This window comes from Neofelis nebulosa, chromosome 1, assembly GCF_028018385.1.
Source record: "Neofelis nebulosa isolate mNeoNeb1 chromosome 1, mNeoNeb1.pri, whole genome shotgun sequence".
Classification (NCBI taxonomy): Eukaryota; Metazoa; Chordata; class Mammalia; order Carnivora; family Felidae; genus Neofelis; species Neofelis nebulosa.
This window is the reverse complement of record NC_080782.1, coordinates 233,888,249-233,911,673: the sequence shown is the minus strand read 5'-3', so window position 1 is coordinate 233,911,673 and position 23,425 is coordinate 233,888,249. Positions and strand designations below refer to the sequence as shown.

General features: G+C 43.7%; 1 protein-coding gene across 1 annotated transcript in view; it reads left to right on the top strand.

Annotated features, from left to right (window-relative positions):
- TEX26 (testis expressed 26) overlaps nucleotides 1-23,043 on the top strand; it is a 32,111-nt gene extending 9,068 nt beyond the window's left edge. The window contains exons 3-7 of the mRNA XM_058688313.1: nucleotides 1,470-1,635; nucleotides 7,217-7,373; nucleotides 15,550-15,726; nucleotides 17,427-17,588; nucleotides 22,779-23,043. Of these exons, the coding sequence (XP_058544296.1) occupies nucleotides 1,470-1,635; nucleotides 7,217-7,373; nucleotides 15,550-15,726; nucleotides 17,427-17,588; nucleotides 22,779-22,870 (754 nt within the window). The 3' untranslated portion in view covers nucleotides 22,871-23,043. The remainder of the gene's footprint in view (nucleotides 1-1,469; nucleotides 1,636-7,216; nucleotides 7,374-15,549; nucleotides 15,727-17,426; nucleotides 17,589-22,778) is intronic.
- Nucleotides 23,044-23,425: the final 382 nt, after the last annotated feature.

The following is a 23,425-nucleotide window of genomic DNA, read 5'->3' as shown; positions in this document are numbered from 1 at the left end:
ATTCTATCATTTTAATTCTAAGTATTATTCTTATGTATCTCCAAAAGATAAGGACTCTTTAAAAGTATGCTACGATATAGGGGCGCCGGGGTGGGTCAGTCAGTTAACTATCTGGCTTCGGCTCAGGTCGTGATCTCATGGTCCATGAGTTCGAGCCCCGCGTTGGGCTCTGTGCTGACAGCTCGGAGCCTGGAGTCTGCTTCAGATTCTGTGTCTCCCTCTCTCTCTGCCCCTCCCCCGCTTTCTCTCTCTCTCTCTATATCTCTCTCTCTCAAAAATAAAATAAAACATTAAAAAATAATAATAAAATCATATGCTACAATACCATTGTGTCGGCTAAAAAATAATTCCTTAATATCAAATGGCCAATCAGCAATCAAATTTCCCCCTGATGTCTCACAATTAAAAAAAAAAAATAACAAGTTGGTTAGAAATTAAATTCAAAGAAGTTCTACACATTGCACTTGGTTATTATGTTTTTTGCCTCGTTTAATCTATAGGTTCCCTTTCTTTTTTTTTTCTGAGAATTTCATTTTTTTTTTTCTGAGAATTCTGGATTTTTCTGATTTCATCTCCACTGTGTTATTTAAAATATACCTCTTTTTATGCATTTCCTATAATCTAATATACCAAAGACTTCATCTAATTCAAACTGGGTATTTCGGCAAAAATATTTAATACGTGTTGCGTATGTCCATCTAGGGAACATGATAGCTGGTGGACCCTCTTCTTTTTTTTTTTTTTTTTTTTTTTTTTTTTTTTTTTTTAAATTTTTTTTTTTCAACGTTTTTTATTTATTTTTGGGACAGAGAGAGACAGAGCATGAACGGGGGAGGGGCAGAGAGAGAGGGAGACACAGAATCGGAAACAGGCTCCGAGCCATCGGCCCAGAGCCTGACGCGGGGCTCGAACTCACGGACCGCGAGATCGTGACCTGGCTGAAGTCGGACGCTTAACCGACTGCGCCACCCAGGTGCCCCATGGTGGACCCTCTTCTTGAACTGTGAGTACAAATGATGATCGTTGCCTGGATGCTTGGTTTCATTACAGCCTTGCAGACCAGTGATGTCCTGGTTCTTACCTACCTTCCTTTTATTAACCAGAAGGAATACATGCATAGAGAGAAACATTTCTTCAACAAGTATTTGATTACATTGAAGTGTTATTTATACGGGAGAGTACCTAGCTCTTTAAGAAGTATTTTTAATTAAAAAAATTAATGAATTTTAGATTGTTGTTCTTTTAAATTCCATTTTAGGCCTCCAGTACTTTTGTGAAGAGCCCTCCTAAGATATGGGATTGTTTCCTTTCAAGGGAATCTGGAAATTAAATTCTTTCTGGCATCAAGTCTTGCTTGAGCCAATCTTTAAAAAGAAAAAAATGTAATAAGGAAAATTATTTGACCTGTGTGTTGCTGTGTGATTTGGCATTTAATCCCTTATTCTGATTTTCGCTATCTTTTCTTGTAGTCGAAAGGGTATCAGAAGACTAGGATATACCTATTCACTTAGTGACCCTATTCCCAATCAGACACAGTACAACGATGAGTATGTTTGGAAATCATATTCTAAAGAAGACTGGATCAAAACCGGGACTTCAAGAGGAGTCAGGAGCCAAATATCTCGCCCCAGTCAAGTAAGATGATACCTACATATCTGTTGAATTTAATGCTGTATCAGTACTCCATAAGAACAAGAGTTTGAATATTTCCAAAGATCCTCATCTACAGTTATGGTCCTTCTTATACTATTTTTTCCCCTACCATCTCTCATTTATAACTACTTCTCCCTTATCTCTCCAAGTTTTCAAAACATTTTTTAAAATTTAGGGATGTCTGGGTGGCTTAGTTGGTTGAGCGTCTGACTTTAGCTCAGGTCATGATCTTACGGTTCATGAGTTTTTTTTATTTTATTTTATTTTATTTTTTTTTCAACATTTTTTATTTATTTTTGGGACAGAGAGAGACAGAGCATGAACGGGGGAGGGGCAGAGAGAGAGGGAGACACAGAATCGGAAACAGGCTCCAGGCTCCGAGCCATCGGCCCAGAGCCTGACGCGGGGCTCGAACTCACGGACCGCGAGATCGTGACCTGGCTGAAGTCGGACGCTTAACCGACTGCGCCACCCAGGCGCCCCTCGGTTCATGAGTTTGAGCCCCGCGTCAGGCTCTGTGCTGACAGCTCAGAGCCTGGAGCCTGCTTCAGACCCTGTGTCTTCCTCCCTCTCTGCCCCTCTCCTGCTTGTGCTCTTTCTCTCTCTTAAAATACATAAACATTAAAAACAAATAAAATTACTTCCTGTTTCCCTCTTCCCTAGCCTCTGGCAAGTAACAATCTACTTTCTATCTCTGTGGATGATGTATTCTGGATACTTTTTATTGGGAATCAGAGAACACATGACCTTTCACATCTGGCTTCTTCATTTCGTGTAATGCTTTCAAGGTTCATCCGCACTGTAGCATCTATCGGTACTTCATTCCTTTTTATGGTTCCCTTTTATGGTTGAATAATACTCTATTGTATGTGTATCCCACAGTTTCTTCATTCATTTAGCCATTGCTGGACATTGGGCTGTTTCCACCTTTTGCCTATTGTCAGTAGTGCTATCAACTGGCACTCGCAAACATTTGTGTTCAGTATTATGCGTCCTCAAACTGCCAGATCTTTTGTCATTTGTTTACTCTACCTAGAATCCCTTCTCCTGTCCACCAAGGACATTCATACATTCACCAAGGCTCAGCTTAAAGAGAGCTATCTCTAATTCCCTTCTCCTATAGGTGGAAGTAACTGACCCTCCCTCTGTCTTCTGGGCACTGGGTACCCTTCTCCCACCATAAAAGGCACTGCTCAGTTGTAGTAAAGAGTTTCATTTATTTGGATGCCCCCCGGAATGGTACCCACCGGGATGTATTCATTAGGTAATAAGGTGGTGGAAAGGGTAGGATTTGATGACTAAAAGAATATAAATGGCAAGGAAGGGGAAAGAATGAAGGATGATGTTTCTGGTTTTGAGTTGCATGGCTGAGTGGACACTCCTGCTGTTTACTGAGCAGGCATGGGTGAGGACCACGTTGGGTGGGAAAGGGCATAGGGGAAATGTGAACTCAGTTGAAGACACGTTGGTTGAAAATATGTCCAACAGGCAGTTGAATATCTCGGTCTGGAGTTTGTGTGGAAGAGGTGAGCTATAGATGTCGACTTGGGAGTCATCAGGACATACACACATATCCCATTTAACACCCCATTGCCTCCTGGAACCCATTCATTATAATGAATTTACCTCTTAAATATTTGCCTTAAGATTTTAAAATTAATGTAAAGCAGTTACAATATTATACCGTGTATGTATACATACATACACACACAAAGCATTTGTTTTCTTTAGGTGTTATTGAAGGCTCCCAACCAATGAGAGCTAGAGCGGTAGGTGGTCCTGGGCACTCGTAGCCAATGAGCAGTAGCGGGGGCGACTGCCCTGTACGCTTTCAACCAATGAGGTTTCACACCGGGCGTAGCCCCTCCAGCCATCAAGGCTCTTCCAATCGACCTGAATGAGGGTGTGCTGCATTATTTACTCTGCCGAGGCCTCTCTATCTGCCATTTGTTTGTTTCTGTTGAACAGTTACGACTGTGGCTCAGGACCTGAACTAGGATGAGACTGGCAAGTGCTCCCTCTCTGCCAATAGAGAGGATCTGCCGCAAAAGCGATTGCCCTGGGGGTGAAAATACAGACTGGTGGGTTGGAGCTCCTTCAAGGAAACCGTGGTGGGAAACAGGGGCCTGATGATATATTGGCAGCAATTGTGACGCATCCGGGTGTGGGCAGTCAGGCAGAACACGGGCTGGAGGTGGGTCAGGGCTTGTCTAGTGATCACAGGACCCTGCAGCCGTTTCCGTCGGCTGGCCCCTTTTGCGGTCAAGGCTTGCATGTGTATAGTGATGCCTCAGAGTGACTAGTATTACGAGGATGAACGTGTGGACCATAAAGACACCTCCGGCTGATGAAGCCCTGGGGAATCCCCAGGTTTGAGGTGCAGGTCAAAGAAAGAAGCCGTAAATGGAGACCAAGGAGCAGCCCCAGAGGAAAGCCTGAAAGAGGTGGTATCATAAATGCCTGGGAAAGAGATACATACAAGAGAGATCCATCACCGTGTAAATTATCTCTGCTATCCATGGAGTGTCCCACCGGAGGTCAAGGGTGACTGCAGTTCCCATTCAGGATATTGGAAAAAACCAGTTTACCTGGGTTTAGCAATGACTGGCAGGGCAAAGACCTCAGGCAGTGGATGGTTATATGTGCCACCTTTTATTCATTCATTTAAGCAACGAATATTTCCCGAGTGCCTCATATGTCAGGCACTCTTCCAGGTCTGGGATGTAGCAGTGAAGAAAATGAGAAAAAAAAACCCTGTCTTCACAGAGCTTACACTTTAGTAGGGGGAGACGGACAGCTGATGATAAATATAACACTCAGGCAAACTGTAATGCACCATAAAAGTTTAGAAAGTGATAATTCTATGGGGAAAAAAATTGGTCAGGGTAAGGCGGATCCAGAGCGGAGTGGTGGGGGAAGGGTTTGCAATGTTACGTGGGGGTAATTTAGGGAGGTGTCATTTAGATGGTGACAGGCAAATTGAGATTTGAGGGAGGTGAGAGAAAAAGTCATGCCGGAAATCTCATCTCGGGTGAGAACCTCTCACCCTTTCAAAGGCAAAGCCTTGAGGCAGGAGCGTGGCTGATGTTTCAGGAATTGCAAGGCAATCCAGGCAGCTGGAGAGAAGAAGGAAGTGAGGACAGAAAACAAAGGAGAGGTGCGTTGGAAGGAGGTGGGGGTAGATGTGTGAGGGGGGCGTTGTAAATTGTGTAGAGTCCTATAGGCCATTGCAGAGTATAACTATTACTCTGAAATAAGGAGGAGCCACTGCTGAGTTTTGAGAAGAGGGGGTCACATGATTATGCTTTAACGGGTCGCCCTGGCCAAGAGTAGACTATAAGAGCGTAAAGGTGGAAGCCGAGATACTGGCCAAGAGGCTACTGCAATAATCCAGGAGATAAACGATGATGGCTCAGACTAGGGTGTTATGTGTGATTGGAAGAACTGGTCTGCTTCTAAATATATTTCATAGGTAAATAAGGTTTCCTGATGCAAAGAATGTGGTGTGGGAAGCAAAGAGATGCTCCAAGAATGACTCCAGGGATTTAGATTGAAACAGTGGCAAAGATAGAGTGGCCATTAACTGAAAGGTAGAATATTCAAGACTCAGGGGGACGCTCAGGGGTTCGGTTGTGGGAATGTGAAATTAGAAGTGTCCTAGCAAGCTTCCAACTGGAGATCGACAGAAGAAGGACGTTGGGCCGTAGGGATCTGTGTTGAGGGAGAGGGTCTAAGCCAAAGATAAATGGGAGTCATCCTATGTATTTGAAACAAATGAGACTGGATGAGATGATCAAGCTAGAAAAGACAAGAGGTTCAAGGACTGAGTCTTGGGGCATTTCACTAACAAGCGGTCAGTGGAAGAAGCAGCAAAACGGACTGAGAAGGGGCAGTCAGTGGTGAAGGAGAAAGCCCAACAGAGCGTGTTGTGCTGAAAACCAAGTGAAGAAAATGAAGGAAAAAGGACTGATCACTGTCAAGGTCAAGGAAGTCGAGGATAGACTTGGCCATTGGCATGCATGGAATGGAGTTCATGGGTTGCCTTGACAGGAGTAGTGGTTAGAAGAATGCTTGATCAGTGTGAGACAGAGGGCTCCTGGGAGAACTGGCCGAGTCCAGATCTGGGGTGGGAAATGTGCAAGATGAGTCTGGAACTATATAGAAAGAAAAAAAAAAAAAAAAGACTAGAGCTATATCAAAAGTAAAGAGGTGCCCACAGGCTCAAAGGTAATTTGAGCTTCAATAAGGATAACATATGCAATAGATTGAGACACATCAAATATGCTCAAATCTGTGAGTTCTGTTAAAAAAAAAATGGGGCCACTTTCAGAGGATGATAAGAAACTAATTCATTATCTTAGAAACTGATGGAAGGAAAACGATCAAGCTCCCACCCCCCCCCCCACCCCCACCCCGTGCCTTCCCTATATGAACTATGCCCCTGGTAAACTAAACGGTAGATGAGGGAAAATGTCTCGTTATAAACATATTCTAGCTTACACATGATAAAGAACTGATAGACTATCACCCCCTTTCATCCATTAATCTAGGCATTGAGCTAGATTACAACTATATGTTGTAATCCTCCTTGTCACATACTACTTGCAGTCTTGTCAGAGGGATCTATCCTGAGAGTAAGTCAGTCTCTGCCAACTGTAGGAAATACAGGGAACAGAGGAACTTGTTTAACTACACAATGAGTATGCATTCAACAAAATCCAGAGCGTGGGAACCTCTCCACATCCAAGGGCTTGGTTTCTTCAATAGATTATAAGGGAAAGAAGGGGATGGAGAGGGACCCTGAAGATTAAAAGACACATAAAAGACAAATTCGGGGGCGGTCAATGTATGTAACTATTTTGGGGGGGTTCCTGCGAAGGGAAATTGGGAAATATCTAAGTAACTAGAGGGGAAGTAGAGTGAAGGGGGCGTTTTTAAGATAAGAGAAATGAAGGCAAGCTTGTACAGCCATGTCCCCAAAGAGAGGGAGAAATGGAAGTTACAAGAGACAAGTGAGAATGGGGGGGGGGGGGGTTGGGTCACGTGCCAGAGTAGGCTAAACACAGTGGTCTCCCATCACAGCGTAATGAGTGCAGATGTGGTGACGTGCCGGGCAGTGTTTGGAGGTTCTCATCAGATGGCTTCAGTTTTCTCAAGGAAATAGGAAGCAAGGTCATGAGAGTGGTTAGATGGAAAGAGGTGCTGGAGGCTTCAAGTTTCATAATTGTAAAATCTCTTTGGGGGCAAAGAGGAGAGAGCGCCTGCCCTCCCCCTCTTACAGGCTGCTTCTGAGAACTCTGTATGGGAGGCAGGGTGTCTCTTGAAGCCTGAGACTGTCTGCTCCTTGGGCATTTAAAGCCAGGTCAAGAACTCACGTGGGTCTTCTTCTCTGGTCTCAGCTGGAGATTTCTGGTTGGAGGCACACTCTGGACTCTGCACACACTGCAGTGTGGTAAGTGGGTGTAGAGGACCCAGAAGAATATATACCCACAAACACACATAGTCTTCATCCCATTAGGTGAACCTATATCGATTTTCTTGAAAATTGTGTTTGTATTAATAGGATTTCTTTCTCTGGACGTTGCCTCAGGGCCAATCAACAGCATCAATAAAGAACCACCTCCCTTGGAAAATCGCTGCTACAAAGGAAGAGGTTAGGAAGGCAATAGCAAATCAGTTTATTTCTAGTACTAGAAGAGACTTTGTGGACACAGCAAAAGGTAAACACGTTCATTTTCTCTCTGCTTATATGTTGTGCCCTGGAGTTGCAGTGGGGAACAGCATAGATGCAGTCTCTTTCCTTAAGGAACTCACAATACAGACACAGAAAGAGGCAATTTAGCAAACAAAAGGTCACATATGAAAAGGTGTATCATACGGGAAATTCTGGGTGCCGTGGGTGCACACAGTGGGACATCTAGCCTGAAGTTGGGAAGGGGAAGCCAGGAAAGGCTTTCTGGGCCTGGAAAACGAGGACGAAACAGCCCTGCAAAGATGAAGAGGTCAAGTTCAACATGCCATTTCCAATTATTGCTATTTTGAAAAATTAAAACTTTTATTAAACTAATGCATGCGTACATCTAAATCAAATAGTAACCTAATGGCTTATTACAAAGTAATAGCAGTTCTTTGACCCTACTCCCCATTGGTGATCAATTCAATCCTTTCAGTGGTTCTTATGTGATATTCCATATTTTAAAATAATATGCATATACCTTTATCTTTGGTTCATCAATTTTAGACATTGTTGTTGACTTCCTGTTATAGTGGTTGAGGATTTGGCTCTCCTGTAACTCTTTCTCACTCCCCTTCCATCCATTCTCTTTATAATTATATTACAAATTCTTGTTTGATTCAATTGCTAATGTTTATATTGTGATACTGATATGATATATTATGATTATGTAAACATTCATTGCTGAGCTAGGTGGTATTTTATAATTGTTTCCTTTCCTTTTTTTTTTTTTTTTTTTTTTACCAGAGTTAATAATTGACTTTTTATTCATATGCTTAGTTTTCTATGGGCCTGTCACTAATTTTTGCCAAATTCTTTATCACATACGTTTCAAGACTTTTTTCCAAACACAGTTTCAAACACTCTATCACTTCTGTTTTTCCCAGAGATCTTCTGCTTGACACCCTTCATCATCCTCTTCTAATCCAGACTGGTTGTTCTGTAGCTTTGCTGCCCCACCTTGCACTATGACTTCCTTTCTCATCATTCTAAGAATGACTTTGGCCTCTGCCTGCATTGAATCTTGTTTCCTCTTCCTCTTTCTTATCCCTTCTCCCTAGTTTTGCCGAAGGACATCTTTCAGTACGTTCCTAAGAAAGAGTGCATGGGAGGAAGTTTTTTGAGTGCGTTCTGCCCTATTTGGAAATGTCCTTTTTAATTCCTTAAACTTGTCTGATAGTTTGGCTGGATATAAAATTTTATGTTGATGATCATTTTCCCTCAGAAAGCATTCCTCCAAATATCTTCTAGCATCCAGGATTTCTTTGTACAAGACTGATGCCATTTTGATTCCTGACCCTCTCATATATATTTTTTTTCCTGGCAGCTCTTAAGATCTTTTCTTTATTCCTGACATTATGAATTTCACAACTGTATGCATTAGTGAGAATCTTTTAAAAAATTTTTTTTCAATGTTTTTTATTTATTTTTGGGACAGAGAGAGACAGAGCATGAACGGGGGAGGGGCAGAGAGAGAGGGAGACACAGAAGCGGAAACAGGCTCCAGGCTCCGAGCCATCAGCCCAGAGCCTGACGCGGGGCTCGAACTCACGGACCGCGAGATCGTGACCTGGCTGAAGTCGGACGCTTAACCGACTGCACCACCCAGGCGCCCCAGTGAGAATCTTTTGTCATTGATTATATTGGACAATTAGGGGCCCTAGAAGCTAGAGTCATGTCCTTCAATTCTGGACATTGTTTCCTGCATGTCCCTTCCCACATTTCTCCCATCTCTTTTCTCTGTTCTCTTCTTGAACTCCTATTAGTTGGACTGATCCTCCAATTTTCTCATCTTTTCTCTCCTAGTATCTTTCTCTTTGTATTTTTGTTTTGCTAACTTGAAAATTTCTTTAGCTTTTAATCTAGCTCTCCTATTGGATTTTTATTAATTTACTAGCTTTCTTCCTCCCTTTGATTTTTTATTTGAATAGTAAAATTAATAAGTTTTATTTACTGCAATATATAGACCTCTGATTATTATGGTCTATTATGGTCTGATTATTATGATTATTTTTTAAAACAGCATTCTGTTCTTGTTTTATATATGTAGTAATTCTCTTATAAATTTTAGGATGTTTATGATACACTTAATTTTCAACATTTTCATCTATTCCTTGCATTGTCTCTATTTTCTGAGCGTTTTTTTTTTTTTTCCAACGTTTTTAATTTATTTTTGGGACAGAGAGAGACAGAGCATGAACGGGGGAGGGGCAGAGAGAGAGGGAGACACAGAAGCGGAAACAGGCTCCAGGCTCCGAGCCATCAGCCCAGAGCCCGACGCGGGGCTCGAACTCACGGACCGCGAGATCGTGACCTGGCTGAAGTCGGACGCTTAACCGACTGTGCCACCCAGGCGCCCCTATTTTCTGAGCGTTTTAATGGTCTAATGAAAATTTGGTTTTCTGTTCATACTTACAAGAGGGCAGAGGCGGATTTACTATGATGCTAATAAAACTTCTTTTAATTCTTTGGACTCTCTTTTTAAGTGAGTGTAGGCAAAACCTTAATCTCTAAGGTTCCCAAAACCTACAAGGGAGACACACAAATCTGATTGCAAACTACATACAGAGATGGGGCTTATTAGCTGGTACTTGATTTAGGTGGTTAGGTGATAAGCTCTCTTTCTGTTGGGAAACCCCCAAATACCCATATTTATAGGTCAGTTTCTCCAAAGAGAGAAACCCTTGGCTGTTGGCCTTCTGAGAGCAGGATTGGGGAGGAAACTGGGATCTTCCTGCTTCCCATGCAACACTTACTGAGCCCTTCTTTTTCCTGTTCATCTCACTACCCCACCTTCTACTGTGCCTCGTGTCCTGGAATCTCCTGAGCTTCTCTCATTCAGTTTTACACCTAATAAATTTCTGGTTAGGAAAGGATCACCAAATGACTGCATGAGGTTAAGAAGATTGTGCAGGAACTCAACCATGCTGTATACAAGCTTTCACCCAAGCTGCTTGTTTTCAGCCTGAGCCTCAGTACCTGCCTTACCCTGTTCCTGTTACAGAAGCCTATTGGGGGTCTACAATGTGGATTAGCTCACTGATTTGTTATTCCTTTCATCAACCACTTAGTTTTAGCTTCCTCTACTTTGCTAATTCAGTTGCCACATCTGTATTTGGTCTCCAGCTTCTAAAAATGTGGTAACCTCTAATCTACTATCATTCTGGTGAAGTTTGGGGAGGGAGGAGTCCAGTATGATATATGATAATTTTTATGAATCTAAATTGGATCATATTATTCCACTGCTTTATTTCACTGGCTTTGCATTGTATTTTGTTTTGATTTTGTTTTTGGGAGAGAGAGAGAGAGGGCACAAGTGAGTGAGGGGCAGAGAGAGAGAGAGATAGGGAGAGAGAGAAAGAGAGAAACAGGACTCACCTGAAGTGGGGCTCATGTTCACGGGAAGTGGGCTTGTGTTCACCCAAAGTGGGGCTCATGTTCACCCAAAGCAGGGCTGGAGCTCACGAGAAGTGGGGCATGAGTTCACTTGATGTGGGACTTGAACTCCCATCCAAGTACTAACCAGGCCCGACCCTGCTTAGCTTCCGAGATCAGACGAGATCGGGTGCGTTCAGGGTGGTAGGGACTTAAACTCATGAACCGTGAGATCATGACCTGCGCTGAAGTCAGATGCTTAACCCACTGAGCCACCCAGGCTCCCTGCATTGCACTTGGAATGAAATCCAAGTTTCAGTTCCTTCTCTTTGCTCACAAGGTCCTGCAAGACTGCCATAGCCCTTGCTTACCTCCTCACTGTTCCTCCTCCCTCCATCCCCTCATTCATCAGGCTCCAGCCACATGGGCCTTTTTAAAATTCCTATAGGATACCGTTTCCCCCTACCCCCAACCTTCAACCAGTGCACAGGCTGTCCCCTTTGCCTGCATTGTTCTTCTCCCAGCTCTTTCTGTGATTTTACTGTGTCATTCTGTAGACTCCAGAATGTCCCCTTGCCTGTGAGACCTTTCCTTACTGTTTTAGCTGAAGAAGTGTGCCACCATCTCATTTGTTGCCTTCTAGCACCTGGCATTTTGCAGTCATTTGTTTACTGATTCTTGTTTTTTGTTGTTTTTCCTTTATTCTTTCTTCCACTATTCGGCAGGTGCCCCAAAGGCCTTTATTCACTCAGAATCTAGCACGGTCGGTATAGTCTAGTCTGGGTATGGGAGGTGCTCTGTAAATATTTGTGGAATGATGGAAAAAATATACAGGAAGTACACTTTTTGAAATTAGATGAGTATAGAATCAAAAGACCTCCCTACTTCAGGTAAATATTAAGGGTGATGGGAAAAGATTTGAAATGTCAGCCTTCTTTTTTTTTTTTATTTTTTTTTTTATTTTTTTTTTTCAACGTTTTTTATTTATTTTTGGGACAGAGAGAGACAGAGCATGAACGGGGGAGGGGCAGAGAGAGAGGGAGACACAGAATCGGAAACAGGCTCCAGGCTCCGAGCCATCAGCCCAGAGCCCGATGCGGGGCTCGAACTCACGGACCGCGAGATCGTGACCTGGCTGAAGTCGGACGCTTAACCGACTGCGCCACCCAGGCGCCCCTGAAATGTCAGCCTTCTTAAAAGATGTCTTCGAGCTTCTAAGCAAAGGCCTTTCTGCATGTACAAATTACCATCTCCCTATGTGTAGATAAATACCCAAGACCTGCCAAGAGTCTCTCCTAAATCTCTTAGCTCCGTCTGTTCCTCTTCCTCCCCAAAGCCACGGCCGCCCGTGTCTCCCCCTTGGATGACCTCTAATCCAGCTCTCTTTTCCAGTTTTGTCGCTTCCGATCCATCACCAGGACCATCACCATAGTTTTCAGATGTGCGAATTGATGTCACCTTCCAGCTGAAAACCTTTCAGTGACTCCCCAGTGTCCTCAGGGGACACTAAGCTAAATGCCTTAAATGCGAGGCTGTACAATCTGGTCCCTACCTGCCATGCCAGCATGCTCCCTCACCAGCCCCCACACTCTCCCCGAGACCGTCTGCCTTCCTTCCTCCAGAACCACCGCGCCCCCGGCGGCCTTGTGCCTTGCGCACACACTGCCCCCCTCCCGTGGCCCACCAGCCGCTCCCTTCTTGCAGCCTATGTCTGTCCATAAATGAAGTCCAAAGACAGGCTTCATCTCTCTCCTGGGAGTCTTCTCTGACCCCCCACGTTTGGATTGCTGGCCTTCCCATATGTTTTTATAGATCTTATTCTTATCTTTTCCACATTATTTATCACCCAATATTGTCATTCTCTCTTTTTTTGTTCTGTTTCTCTAGTATTTGAAGCTTCTAAAGCGCAGGGGCCATGTCTTATCTTTGTATCTTCATCATTGTATTAAGGCCAATGAGTGAGAAGCACGAAAAGGTGCTTGTTTTCACATTGAGGCCTGGGGAACTTGGCTCCGATGCATTAGAACAGCAGACAGAGACAGCAGAACTGGTTCTTGCTTGGCTGTAGATGATGCGCATGGTCCCAGTGGGTTTGAACAGTCCTTGTTGTAGATGCACGTTTGACTGGGACTTTCTGCAAGTGCCATGCTAATCTTAAATGGGCCAGTTTCTCTCCTTGGGCTATAGGTACACTAGTGCGGTGTCAACCGTTCTCAAGTGAAAAAGAAAGAGTGGGAGCTGAGCTCCTGAGGAGCAGGGATGGCTCCCCGCGAGGAGTCCAGGGCTTGGAGGTGTGGTTACCATTGGGTCACGTTAGCTCTGAGTCATGGTTATCCCGTCAGGGCAAACTTCAGTTCCACTACGGGGACTTCAGGCATAAGTTGGGTCCCTTGGGATCAAGAACTTCTCTTCTTGATGATACTGAAGGAACTCATTAACGTGAAATTTTGTAAAGACAATAAAAGCGTGCGTTGAGAAGAACGAGGTCGATTACTGTGATAATGGCTAAGGATCAATGAAGAGTAAGACTTAATCTTTATCTTCAAAGGAACGCAGACTAAGTCTAGGCTCTAACTTTGTCTTTTCTGGGTCTTCACGTCCAATTGCTCCACTACGCTGCTTGATCCTGGTCTACACGGACCAGCCCCTCAAAACCCTTCACAGCCTGGTTTCTAACTTACCTCTCCTGATTCACCCTCAGCTACTCCCTGCCCTGCATACCTCACACTCTTGCCAGCGAGATCGTACTTAATGAACACAGTGCACAACTTTTGCTGCCCTGTTGACCCATCACCGAAGCACATCCTTCGCTGTGTCGGCCATTTAACTCTTGTCTTCCTTCCCTTCCCCTAACAGAGCTCATTATGCCCTCTCTGGGCTTCTATAGCACCCGTTGAAGGCTCTGAGTCAGTGATTCTTAAGCCTAGGGGAAGCTTGTTTACAATGTAAGTGCCTGGGGCCCCACTTCTAGAGATTCTCCATGTCTGGGATGAGGTTCAGCAACTGTGTTTTGGAAGAAGCTTCCTAGGTAAGTGTGATGTATTATCTCCATGTGAGAACCACGGTTCCAAGGGTTACGGTTACAAGATGTCACATTCCGTATCTGTTTGCCGTGTGTACATCTTTCTAATCACACTAGTTTGAGGTCATGCAAGGTAGAACGATGACTAAGTTATTTTTAGCTTTGGCACAGAGCACTTCAAGGACTTCACCAAGAATTTATTTTCCTCCTATAAAGCTACTAGTGATATACAAAAACCAAGGTATAGATGGTGCTTACTAGGAACCATACCAGATGGTTTCCCAAAACATCTTCAGGGATGTCCTGTTTTTAAGCCCTAGAGTTGCATCTTCTCTATAACTTTGTCTTCTCCTTGGACAGGTTATGAGGTCATTATGAGGGCCATTGAGTACCCACATCCTCTCTTCCTGACTCATCTAAATGAAGAGGCAGCACGTAGTGAAGCTTTCTCTCACTGTGCTGGTCTAGATGTAAATCATTTCTAAACAGATCATTAAAATGCTCTTGGGTGCCAGTAGATGCCATCACATATTGTTGGATATATCTTTGAATTAAATATCCATAGGGGCGCCTGGGTGGCGCAGTCGGTTAAGCGTCCGACTTCAACCAGGTCATGATCTCGCGGTCCGTGAGTTCGAGCCCCGCGTCAGGCTCTGGGCTGATGGCTCAGAGCCTGGAGCCTGTTTCCGATTCTGTGTCTCCCTCTCTCTCTGCCCCTCCCCCGTTCATGCTCTGTCTCTCTCTGTCCCAAAAATAAATAAAAAACGTTGAAAAAAAAAATTTAAAAAAAAAAAAAAAAAAATATCCATAAAAACTACGGAAAAATAAATTCAGCACAAGATTCGAGTTTAGTTTCAATAGATCGTGGCACCATTCGGATATTGCTCAAGATGGCCATGTTAACATTCTTGTCCTGAATAAAATTGGTGTTGTGTGACGTGCCTCTCAACCACCTTGGTAGCCAGAATTAGGGATGAACTCCCTCTAAGTGAGGTAGCTTGTGCCTCCTCTGTGATCTGGTAGCGCTTGTGAAAGCTGGCGTTTAGTTAGTGCCTCGTAGGTATTTACTGATTATTTATCATCACGTCATCGGTATTTGATGAATATTCGTTAGCAGAGTTATTACAACGAAACAATGGCACCGTTGTCCGCCAGTGACAACGATGTTACCTAACCCTCCATCAGAAAGGGATGAGCTTCAGGTGGTTCTTTCCCAGGTGATGGGGATGATATGCACTTCTAGGGTTGCCAGATTTAACAAATGAAAATACAGGATGCCCTGTTACGTTAGAATAACAGTATTGAGTAGATAAGCGAGTATTTTACAAAAATTCTTCGTTATTTACCTGAAATTCAAAGTTAACTGGCATCTTATGTCTTACATGTCAACCGTAGCCTTACCTGAGATCTCTCTCTCCACTCCCCACCCTGCCCCAGGGAGGAGGCATCCCTACTGGAATGAGGGATGCCTTCTGTGTCCATTGAGCAGAACGGAAGAGCGTTCCAAACTGACATACAATATATTCATTAAAATCCACTTCTAATCATTGGAGCATATACTTCCCATGCCTGATAAAGCAGAAAATTATTTCTTGGTTGAAATATCCATAAAAACGACATTGATTATACCTCTAAATACGAGAAGAGTGGGCTTAGTGTGATAAAATTGGAAGCTACTGCCGGAAGTAAAAATGGAATGAAAATATGATGCTATTTTAAGTAGCTTACATGGGGTTACTGCCTTGTGTCTGTGTCTCCATTCCAGCTCAGGAGATTCAGGAAAGTTCTCAGATGTCGCTGGGACAGAAAAAGTTACTTCCTCAACCTGCAGACACTGAGTTTCGACGGAATTACCAAGTTCCAGCTAAAATTCCTGAGCTTCAGGACTTTAGCTTCAGATATGGATGCTACTCAAGCCTCCCAGTTGCTTCTCAGGGTCTAGGTAAGTACACCTATAGCTTTTAAAGCAACTTTATAGATTCTGTCCTTGTTCCAAGATTCTTCAGCACATTGGGCCCTGGCAGGTAATCTTGGTGACAGTCACAAAGAATGCCAGTGATCCCTGTAAGCCTCCAAGGGATCAAAACTAGGCCTAGCTTCAAACCCAGGGAATGAATAAGTCCTGGGAAAGAACTGATTCCTTTTGCTGTGAAATGAGTGCACGCTCTGCCTGGGGGCAGCGGTGGGGATTGAGGGACACTTCCTCCTTGTAAAACAAAAGGAAGAATTTAGTTACTATAAAATGACTAAAAAAAGAGACTGAGTGGGACTGAACTTAGATTTGTCAATCATCCACTGGAAGCTTGACCGTATGGTATGTCCATCAAGTATCTTCAGATTCAGCAACCATTCCATTCACGTATTCTTTTACGATCCTGATTCCTACTGTTTTCAACAGAAAAGCTCTTAAAAGTTCCATGATCAAGCCACCTCCAAGCTACTGGTTAAGAGGATAATTTGCTGTCAGTCTGAGATGGTGATATATTCCTGGTGTGGAGGTGGGATCGAGTAGTACTCTAGACAAAAATCACAGGATAGAAGCTTAGCCTCTCGGGATTAGAAGACAGCGTAGAAGTTACCTCATCTGGATCTCACACCCTGTGGGAATCCCCTCTACCCCGTCCTTGCCAAGGGCTGATGTTGTCACTCTTTGGAGGATACCCCCCACCCCCAAGGCAACTCTTTCATTCTTAGATACTCCAACTCTTGGAAAGTTCTCAATGGCTGGAACCTTCCTTGCTACACTTTGGCTTTGGTTCTACGTCTTCCTACAGAGGTTAACTAGTGTGAGTTATTCTATGAAAACCTTCCTTTATACCTTCCACGCTCTCTACCGAAAGCATTTCCAGACCCTCCAAATGCTCTTCTTAGGATGTAGCATGACAGTGCCCTCTTCCTCCCCCTGCTTCCTTCCCCTGGCCAGTGGTCCCTGTAAAGGGACAAGCTGGAACTGAAAGCAGTATTTCAGGTGTCCTTAAGGTTCAAAGATTGGGCATGCTGTAGAAGTTAGGTTCTCACCTCATGTTTTCATTGCTTTTTTTTTTTTTTCTGTGATAATTCCATGACCATCGGAACCCACATTAAATGAGCAAATATTCAGAATCAAACATAAGTGATTTTGGCTTTGCTTGCACCTGATGCCTTTATTAGTCTGAACGTGCAATGAGTGCCAGCTGGAGATGTCATCACGTCTCACCTGAACACACCTGGGTCCCTGAGGGACTCCTCTTAGTGTGTCAGCCCATGTCTGCACAGGGGATGGCACAAAAGGGAAAGAAGCTTCCGTGAAGGCAGTAGTTTACTAAGGAGGTAGTGGATGCTACCATCCCAACACGCTGAGCAGCAGAAGAGTCGATTTCAGGGAGCATTTTTCTGAAAACGGAGGTCAAACTTGAGTCTCCGGCCATCAGCCCCAGTCACCACCACTGCCAACAGCAACGGTCCTGAGTCGGAGCAGCTCTGCTCAGCCCGAGTCCCGGGAGGAGTCACTCATGTACAGCTCCTCCCTTTCCAGCACCTTAAGGGTGATGATTAAGCTCCAAGTTGGGTTCAGGGCTGTTGGGGGCTTGCTAGACAAATAAGGGCAGGAATTCTTTCCTCAGTGACAGCCTCCATGTCTTTCCCTCCCGTATGTCCCTCTAGTCCCTTCCGTGCTGTACAGCCACATGAGGAATCAAGAACGCACAAAGAAGCAGACTACGTACCAAAGCGATTATGGGAAGACCTACCTGGATTTCTTAGTGATTTTAAACTCATTTACTCCCTCTCAAATCACAGAGTACCTTCAGAGTCTTTCCTATAAAGGTAAGAGGAGGTCTTGAGTTACTGTTTAATGGATTTACAGATCATAATACACTGCTTTATGCAAATAGAAACTGTTGCAACTTTCAGCCACTGGAGTTAAATGTTCACGAAAAGATAGGTATTGCCTCATAGAAATCCCATAGTTTTGGGTAAGCCTCAGCCCATTGAAAATAACGTTTTCTTTTTCTTTTTTGTTTTTAACTTTTTAGTGTTTATTTTTATTTTTGAGAGAGAGAGAGAGAGAGACAGAGTGTGAGCGGGGGACGGGGCAGAGAGAGAGGGAGACGCAGAATCTGAAGCAGGCTCCAGACTCTGAGCTGTCAGCAAGGAGCCCGATATGGACCTCGAACTCACGAACCATGAGATATTGACCTGAGCTGAAGTCGGATGCTTAATCGACTGAGCCACCCAGCTGCCCCGGAAAAAAAGCTTTCTTAAAAGAGGCCCCAGTGACTGTAGCCCCACTTATTACAAAAGAAACACCTAGCTTTTCACTCATTCCTGATCTCGCTCATTTCACTCATTCAGCCCGTGGTTGAATTGCTCCCATACGACTTCTGTTTTTATTACAGTTAAGTGATTTCTTCCGTGGGTGTTTATACTGTCTCACGATTTCGTTTTATCTTATGTGATCTTTATTTCCTGTTTGGTGGTACTTTTTGTGACAGCCTTTTAGAGTACATGAGAATCTCTGTGTATAATGCCCTCAAAAAGCGAAGGCCGTGCTCAGGACAGTGTTAGTTCATTCTGCATGACAAAGACTTATCCCAGCTCAGGGCCTGGGGACCGGAATCTCCTCGAGAGCATCTCAGGGGCCGCTGGTCATTCTGTGCCTGTGTAAAATGTCAACTCAGAGCAGTTGGAGAGAAGGAAACTCAACTCCTCCGACAGCTGTGCTCGACACCCACTGCTAGTGACTGCCCTGTCTCTCCTCATCTTTGAGCACATGCCCCAGTGCAGACATTTATTTTTATGAAGTATATTCATACGCCACTAAACTAACGTATTAGGTAAGTTATAAAACACACTAAATGCTAAAGGAAGAAGTGCTTCGGGCTGTGTGGGGGTCACTGCCTTGTTTTGTGCCCTGTGCTCGAGCGTAAGCTTAGGTCTTCTGCCAGCTCCTCAGTAATCCTCCGACTGCTCCCTGTCGCCTACCTGCCTTGGTCCCCAATCTCTGTCCTTTGCCTGTCCCCAGCTATGATCGGAAGAGCTTGATCTTCTGAAATCTTCACTGAAACCCTTTTATCCTGAGATCTCCTACCCCACACAAAACTGAAACCCTACTGTGGGCAAGACAGAAAAGGGAGTGTGTGTGTGTGTGTGTGTGTGTGTGTGTAGGGGGGAAAGAGGATACTTCCCATGATTGCAGACTGAGGGCTGATGGCCCAAAGGCCTTTAAAAGAGCTTAAATGTTGGGTTTTAAGAGGTACAAGAAGCAGGTGTTTTGCCTCACTCTAAGGCAGAAGCAGAAGTCTGTATTTTCCATCGGGAGCCTCATTCCTCTCAGCAGGTGCCTCTTGGCCCGTTTGGCACGTCAAAAGGAAACCAAGAGGCTCTTTGAGGTCGGCTGGTCAGATCTTCCAGGGAGTCATCCCATCAAGCTCAAGCCTGATTTCTGTTCCTTTTCCCAGCGTGGTTCACCTATATAAAACTGTAGTCAGCGTCCTGTAAGGTGCTCTTTTCACCTGGGAGCCACATCTGTTTGACCCTATAGAGTGCTCCCAAAGCAGATGCTCGCATCTTCCCAGGGACTTGAAATACAGATGCAGCTGTCACTTCTCTGCCTGCGTGGAAAAACCATGGTGGCCGCTGGCACTTCTGTCCTTGGTTGTCTGTGTGTGTGATTTGTAATTGAGCCTTAGTGGTGCCCCCCAGGGGTGAACTGAGGACTCTTTAGATGCTTTGCAGCCTCTGCTCCACTCAGATGTACCTTCTCCAGGATTCCTAGCATAAGCTGATTCCGTTGGACCTCTCCAGTTGGGCTTTTCTCTCCAGACAAGTGAGACATGGCCTATTACTTAACAAAGTAGTTTTGGGGCCAAGCTAGGCTTCGGTAGCTTTTCAGATCTCCTCCTGGTGCCCTCAGGATGGGTGCTGGGGCAGGTACAAGATGCTTGTGCCCCAGAGCCTTGCCATTTTTCACTGACTTGGTGGCTTGTAGGATCTGCTTGCTATGGGGTCTTGGTTTCTCTTCCTTAGTTTTGCTTTAGAATGACCTACCCATCAGCCAGCTATGCTACAGGCTGACAAGCAAGTAGGAGGTTCCCTTTGAATTCTTATGCCCAAAACCTGCTGTCATTTTCTAGTATCTGGGACGACGCTTATGCTTTTTGGATGGCGAGTGTCTCAGCAGAGCTCATTTGTGGTAGGGCTGAGCCAGTATGCAAGAGAATAACAATCTTGGCAGATATGTTAGGCTGAATGAATGATTACCACCTCAGCTTAAAGTATTTTACTGGATTATCCCTCTTAGACAGTCTCAGAGCCCAGAACAGGTACATTTTGAAAGAGAGAGGGGAAGGGGAGGGATGAAGGATATGGCCCAGGGCAGGGGCTAGGGAGGTGGTGGGGGGAGGTAGGATAGAGAAGACTCCAGGAAGACGCAAAATGAAGCTGGGGAAGAAGAAAGGGGGAGCAGCCGAAGGCAAATCTTTTGTTTCCAACAATTCTGAGGATCGCTACTTGGTATTGAGTTTCTCTATGAGAACTTGAGGGCTTTGAACTAGATGTCTTTAGTGGCCATTCTGTTTTCAAAATTGCTTTAATCTCTGAGTGATTCAGACCACCAACAGCTCTGACTCTTGGGGCCTCTGTTATCTATTGATAAGGACTGTCATCTCCCCGGGTAGTCCCCCCTCCAACGACAAAATTACCTGAAATCTGGCTTCAGATGCTTTCAACTATTACTCCCTCTCTATCTCTTCCAATCAACACTCCCAGGAGTATTCCTTCCTAGGGTGTGGATTCAATGTTGTGGCGAATATATTCACGGACTCCAGAAACTTCACCGATTGAATACCTATAATGCCTACTTGATAAATACCAAGATAAATAAAAAACAAATCCTTCTTTTTTCAAGGAACTCATCGTCAGGTGTGGGAGACAGGCACACAGTGGTAATGTCATGAGCTGTGTAATCGAAGTAGTCTTTGGGTATGTTCCAACCCTGTGGATTGACATTGCCTGAGGGAAGGCTGCTTCTGGGAGGGAGGCTTCCTTTGAAGGTTAAGGATGAATCACCCTGACAAGAACCAGGGCCTTTCAGAGGGAGGAGCATAAATGAAATCACGGAGACGTGAGTCTGAATCTGTACGTAATAAATACAGTAGCATCTGGATTACAACTAGTAGCCTGTCTGACATTAATTTATTTAAATTGATATTAAACTGGACACAATCTCATCTTTTTTTATTAATTCACGCCAAATTTGATTCACCCTGTATGTTTACCTTTGGTATAAGAATGATTTTTGGTTCATTTGCTTGCTTATTTACAATTACCTCTTTGCTGTAAGGTTTAAAATGGAGCCATTTGGGGCTTGCAATGACAAGGACTCAAACTAGCAAATGTTGAGAGTAGGGAGCAAAAAGTTGCTGGTGGGTATATCAAATAGTAGGATCACTGTAACACTTGTAACAGATCTGGCAGTTTCCCACAAAGTTAAACCAAATCTACTCCATGACCCAGAAATTCTACTTCGGGGTATTCACCCAAGAGACAAGAAAACACATGCCCATGGAAGGACTTGTACAAAAATGTTCACGGCCATTTTATTCTTAATAGTCCCACACCGGATACAACCCAAATTACCACCAATAGCAGAAGGTAAACAGACTGGTATGGTCACAAAATACTACTAGATCTTAAAAAGCCCCAGTGATTGGTGTATTCAACGACAAGAACTTCCAAAACATTATGCCGAGTGAGAGGAGCCAGACACAAAATCATACGTTTTGTATGTGGGCCTTTATTCAAAGGGCTACAACAGGCAACATTTATCTGTGATGAAGGAAATCAGAAGAGTGAGTGTCTTGAGGGAGGAGGTGTTGACGGGGAAGGAGCCTGACAAGCCTTTCTGGAGTGGTGGCAGCGATCTCTATTATATGGGTATGGGTTACATACACCCAAGTGTCAACCCATCGAACTGCACGCGAAGGATCAGCGCGTTTCACTTCATGAAAAATATACCAAAATTCAAAAAACGCTGAGGTCAGAAAAGATATGGAGCAGGGTGGGGATGGCTTACAATTAAATGTTAGGTCGTAAAAGCAAAGAACCACAGAGAATTGGAGAGTAAACCTGGTGCACACACGTGCACTCTTGATCTTTAGACCTCGGCTGACATTTGTAACATGGGCATTGAACTTGATGACATGGTGCCACTTGCATTTTTCCTTTCTTTTGGTCTTTGCTACATAGATGACAATTGCTGGGAGTAAGAAAAATTTTACAGCTCCTCTCTGATGTATATAATACACACACACGCGCGCGCACACGTGTATGTAATGACGATTAGGGAACCATGGATGTTCTGACTCAGACAAGGCTCCTTTACTTTCCAGATGAGGAAATGGAGGCCAGAAGGTTGAAGGGCCCTCTCATGGTCAGTTATTACTCAAAGATAGCAAAGCGTACCAAGGTTTGTTGGCAGAAGAAATAGCCCTGGCTTCAAGAAGCTCTTGAACAGTAGCCTCTATGGTTTTATGTCATCACGGTTTATTACTGTGTTCTCAGTAGTAAAGGACAAGGCTATCCTATTTATTGTCTTTTATGGACCAGGCCCTGCCCAGGTGCTTCTCACATAGCATTCCTAACCCAGTCCAGCAAAGGTGCAAGGTAAGCGCTATTATATATATTCAAAGACAAGGAAGTGAGATGGAGAGGCCATGTGACTTGCCAAAGCTTGCGAGCACGGAAACAAAACTTAAGTCAGTTTCATTCCAAACTCCATGCCCTTTCCAGGAAGACTTGCTGATCCTTTGAATATGAAGTGTACTCTTTTTAATCCATACTTATACAATTGTGCCTTTCTAGGTATTAGACATATGCCCTTTGATATTTTGGTCCCATCAAATTTGTATATAGAGCGCTATTCTCAGATATTTTTCCTCCTTCCCAGAATTTCTCTATTTAGTGCTTAAGTAGTTAAATGGAAGATTTCATCCTGTTTTTCTTCATAATTTTCAGACAGACAAATTCTTGATCGCTTTATTCGCTCTCACTGTGGCGTTGACGTGGGACAGGAAAATAACGGAAACGGTTCAAATGAAGAAAATTGAAAATCAATGAAAGCACCAGGTCAGAGGGCCTACTGAGTCATTTTTTCAATAATGAAAAAATAATAAGATCCAAATTGTTCTAAATAATTTATTCGTGATGCTGTGTAATTTTGGTTTTTTTTGTTTTTAAACAATAAAATCATTTAAGGTCATAAATCCTTCCCACCACCATAGCTTTAAGTGTATCTAATAGATTTTGCTGTAATGTTTTGTCCTATTATCTTTTGGATACTTAATTTGTGGTTTCAGTTTTGATATCCTCTTAGACCCAGAAATTATGCCAAAGAGGTTTCTTAATTTTCCAATAATTAGAGGATTTTAAAAAAACGTGTAATTGTTGATTGCCTGTTTGAAAGTTAAAAATATATATATTTGCTTTGAAAAATACACCAAAGTTTTCTTTCGTTGTGCATATGATTAATTTGTAAATTACATGAATATAAGAGGAGAAAAAAATGTGTAGGTTATTGTGTTTCTCATGTCATGTCTATCTTTGCTTGTATACTTGAACTGTCAAATTCTGAAAGAATAATATTAAAAACAGCCCACAGTAAA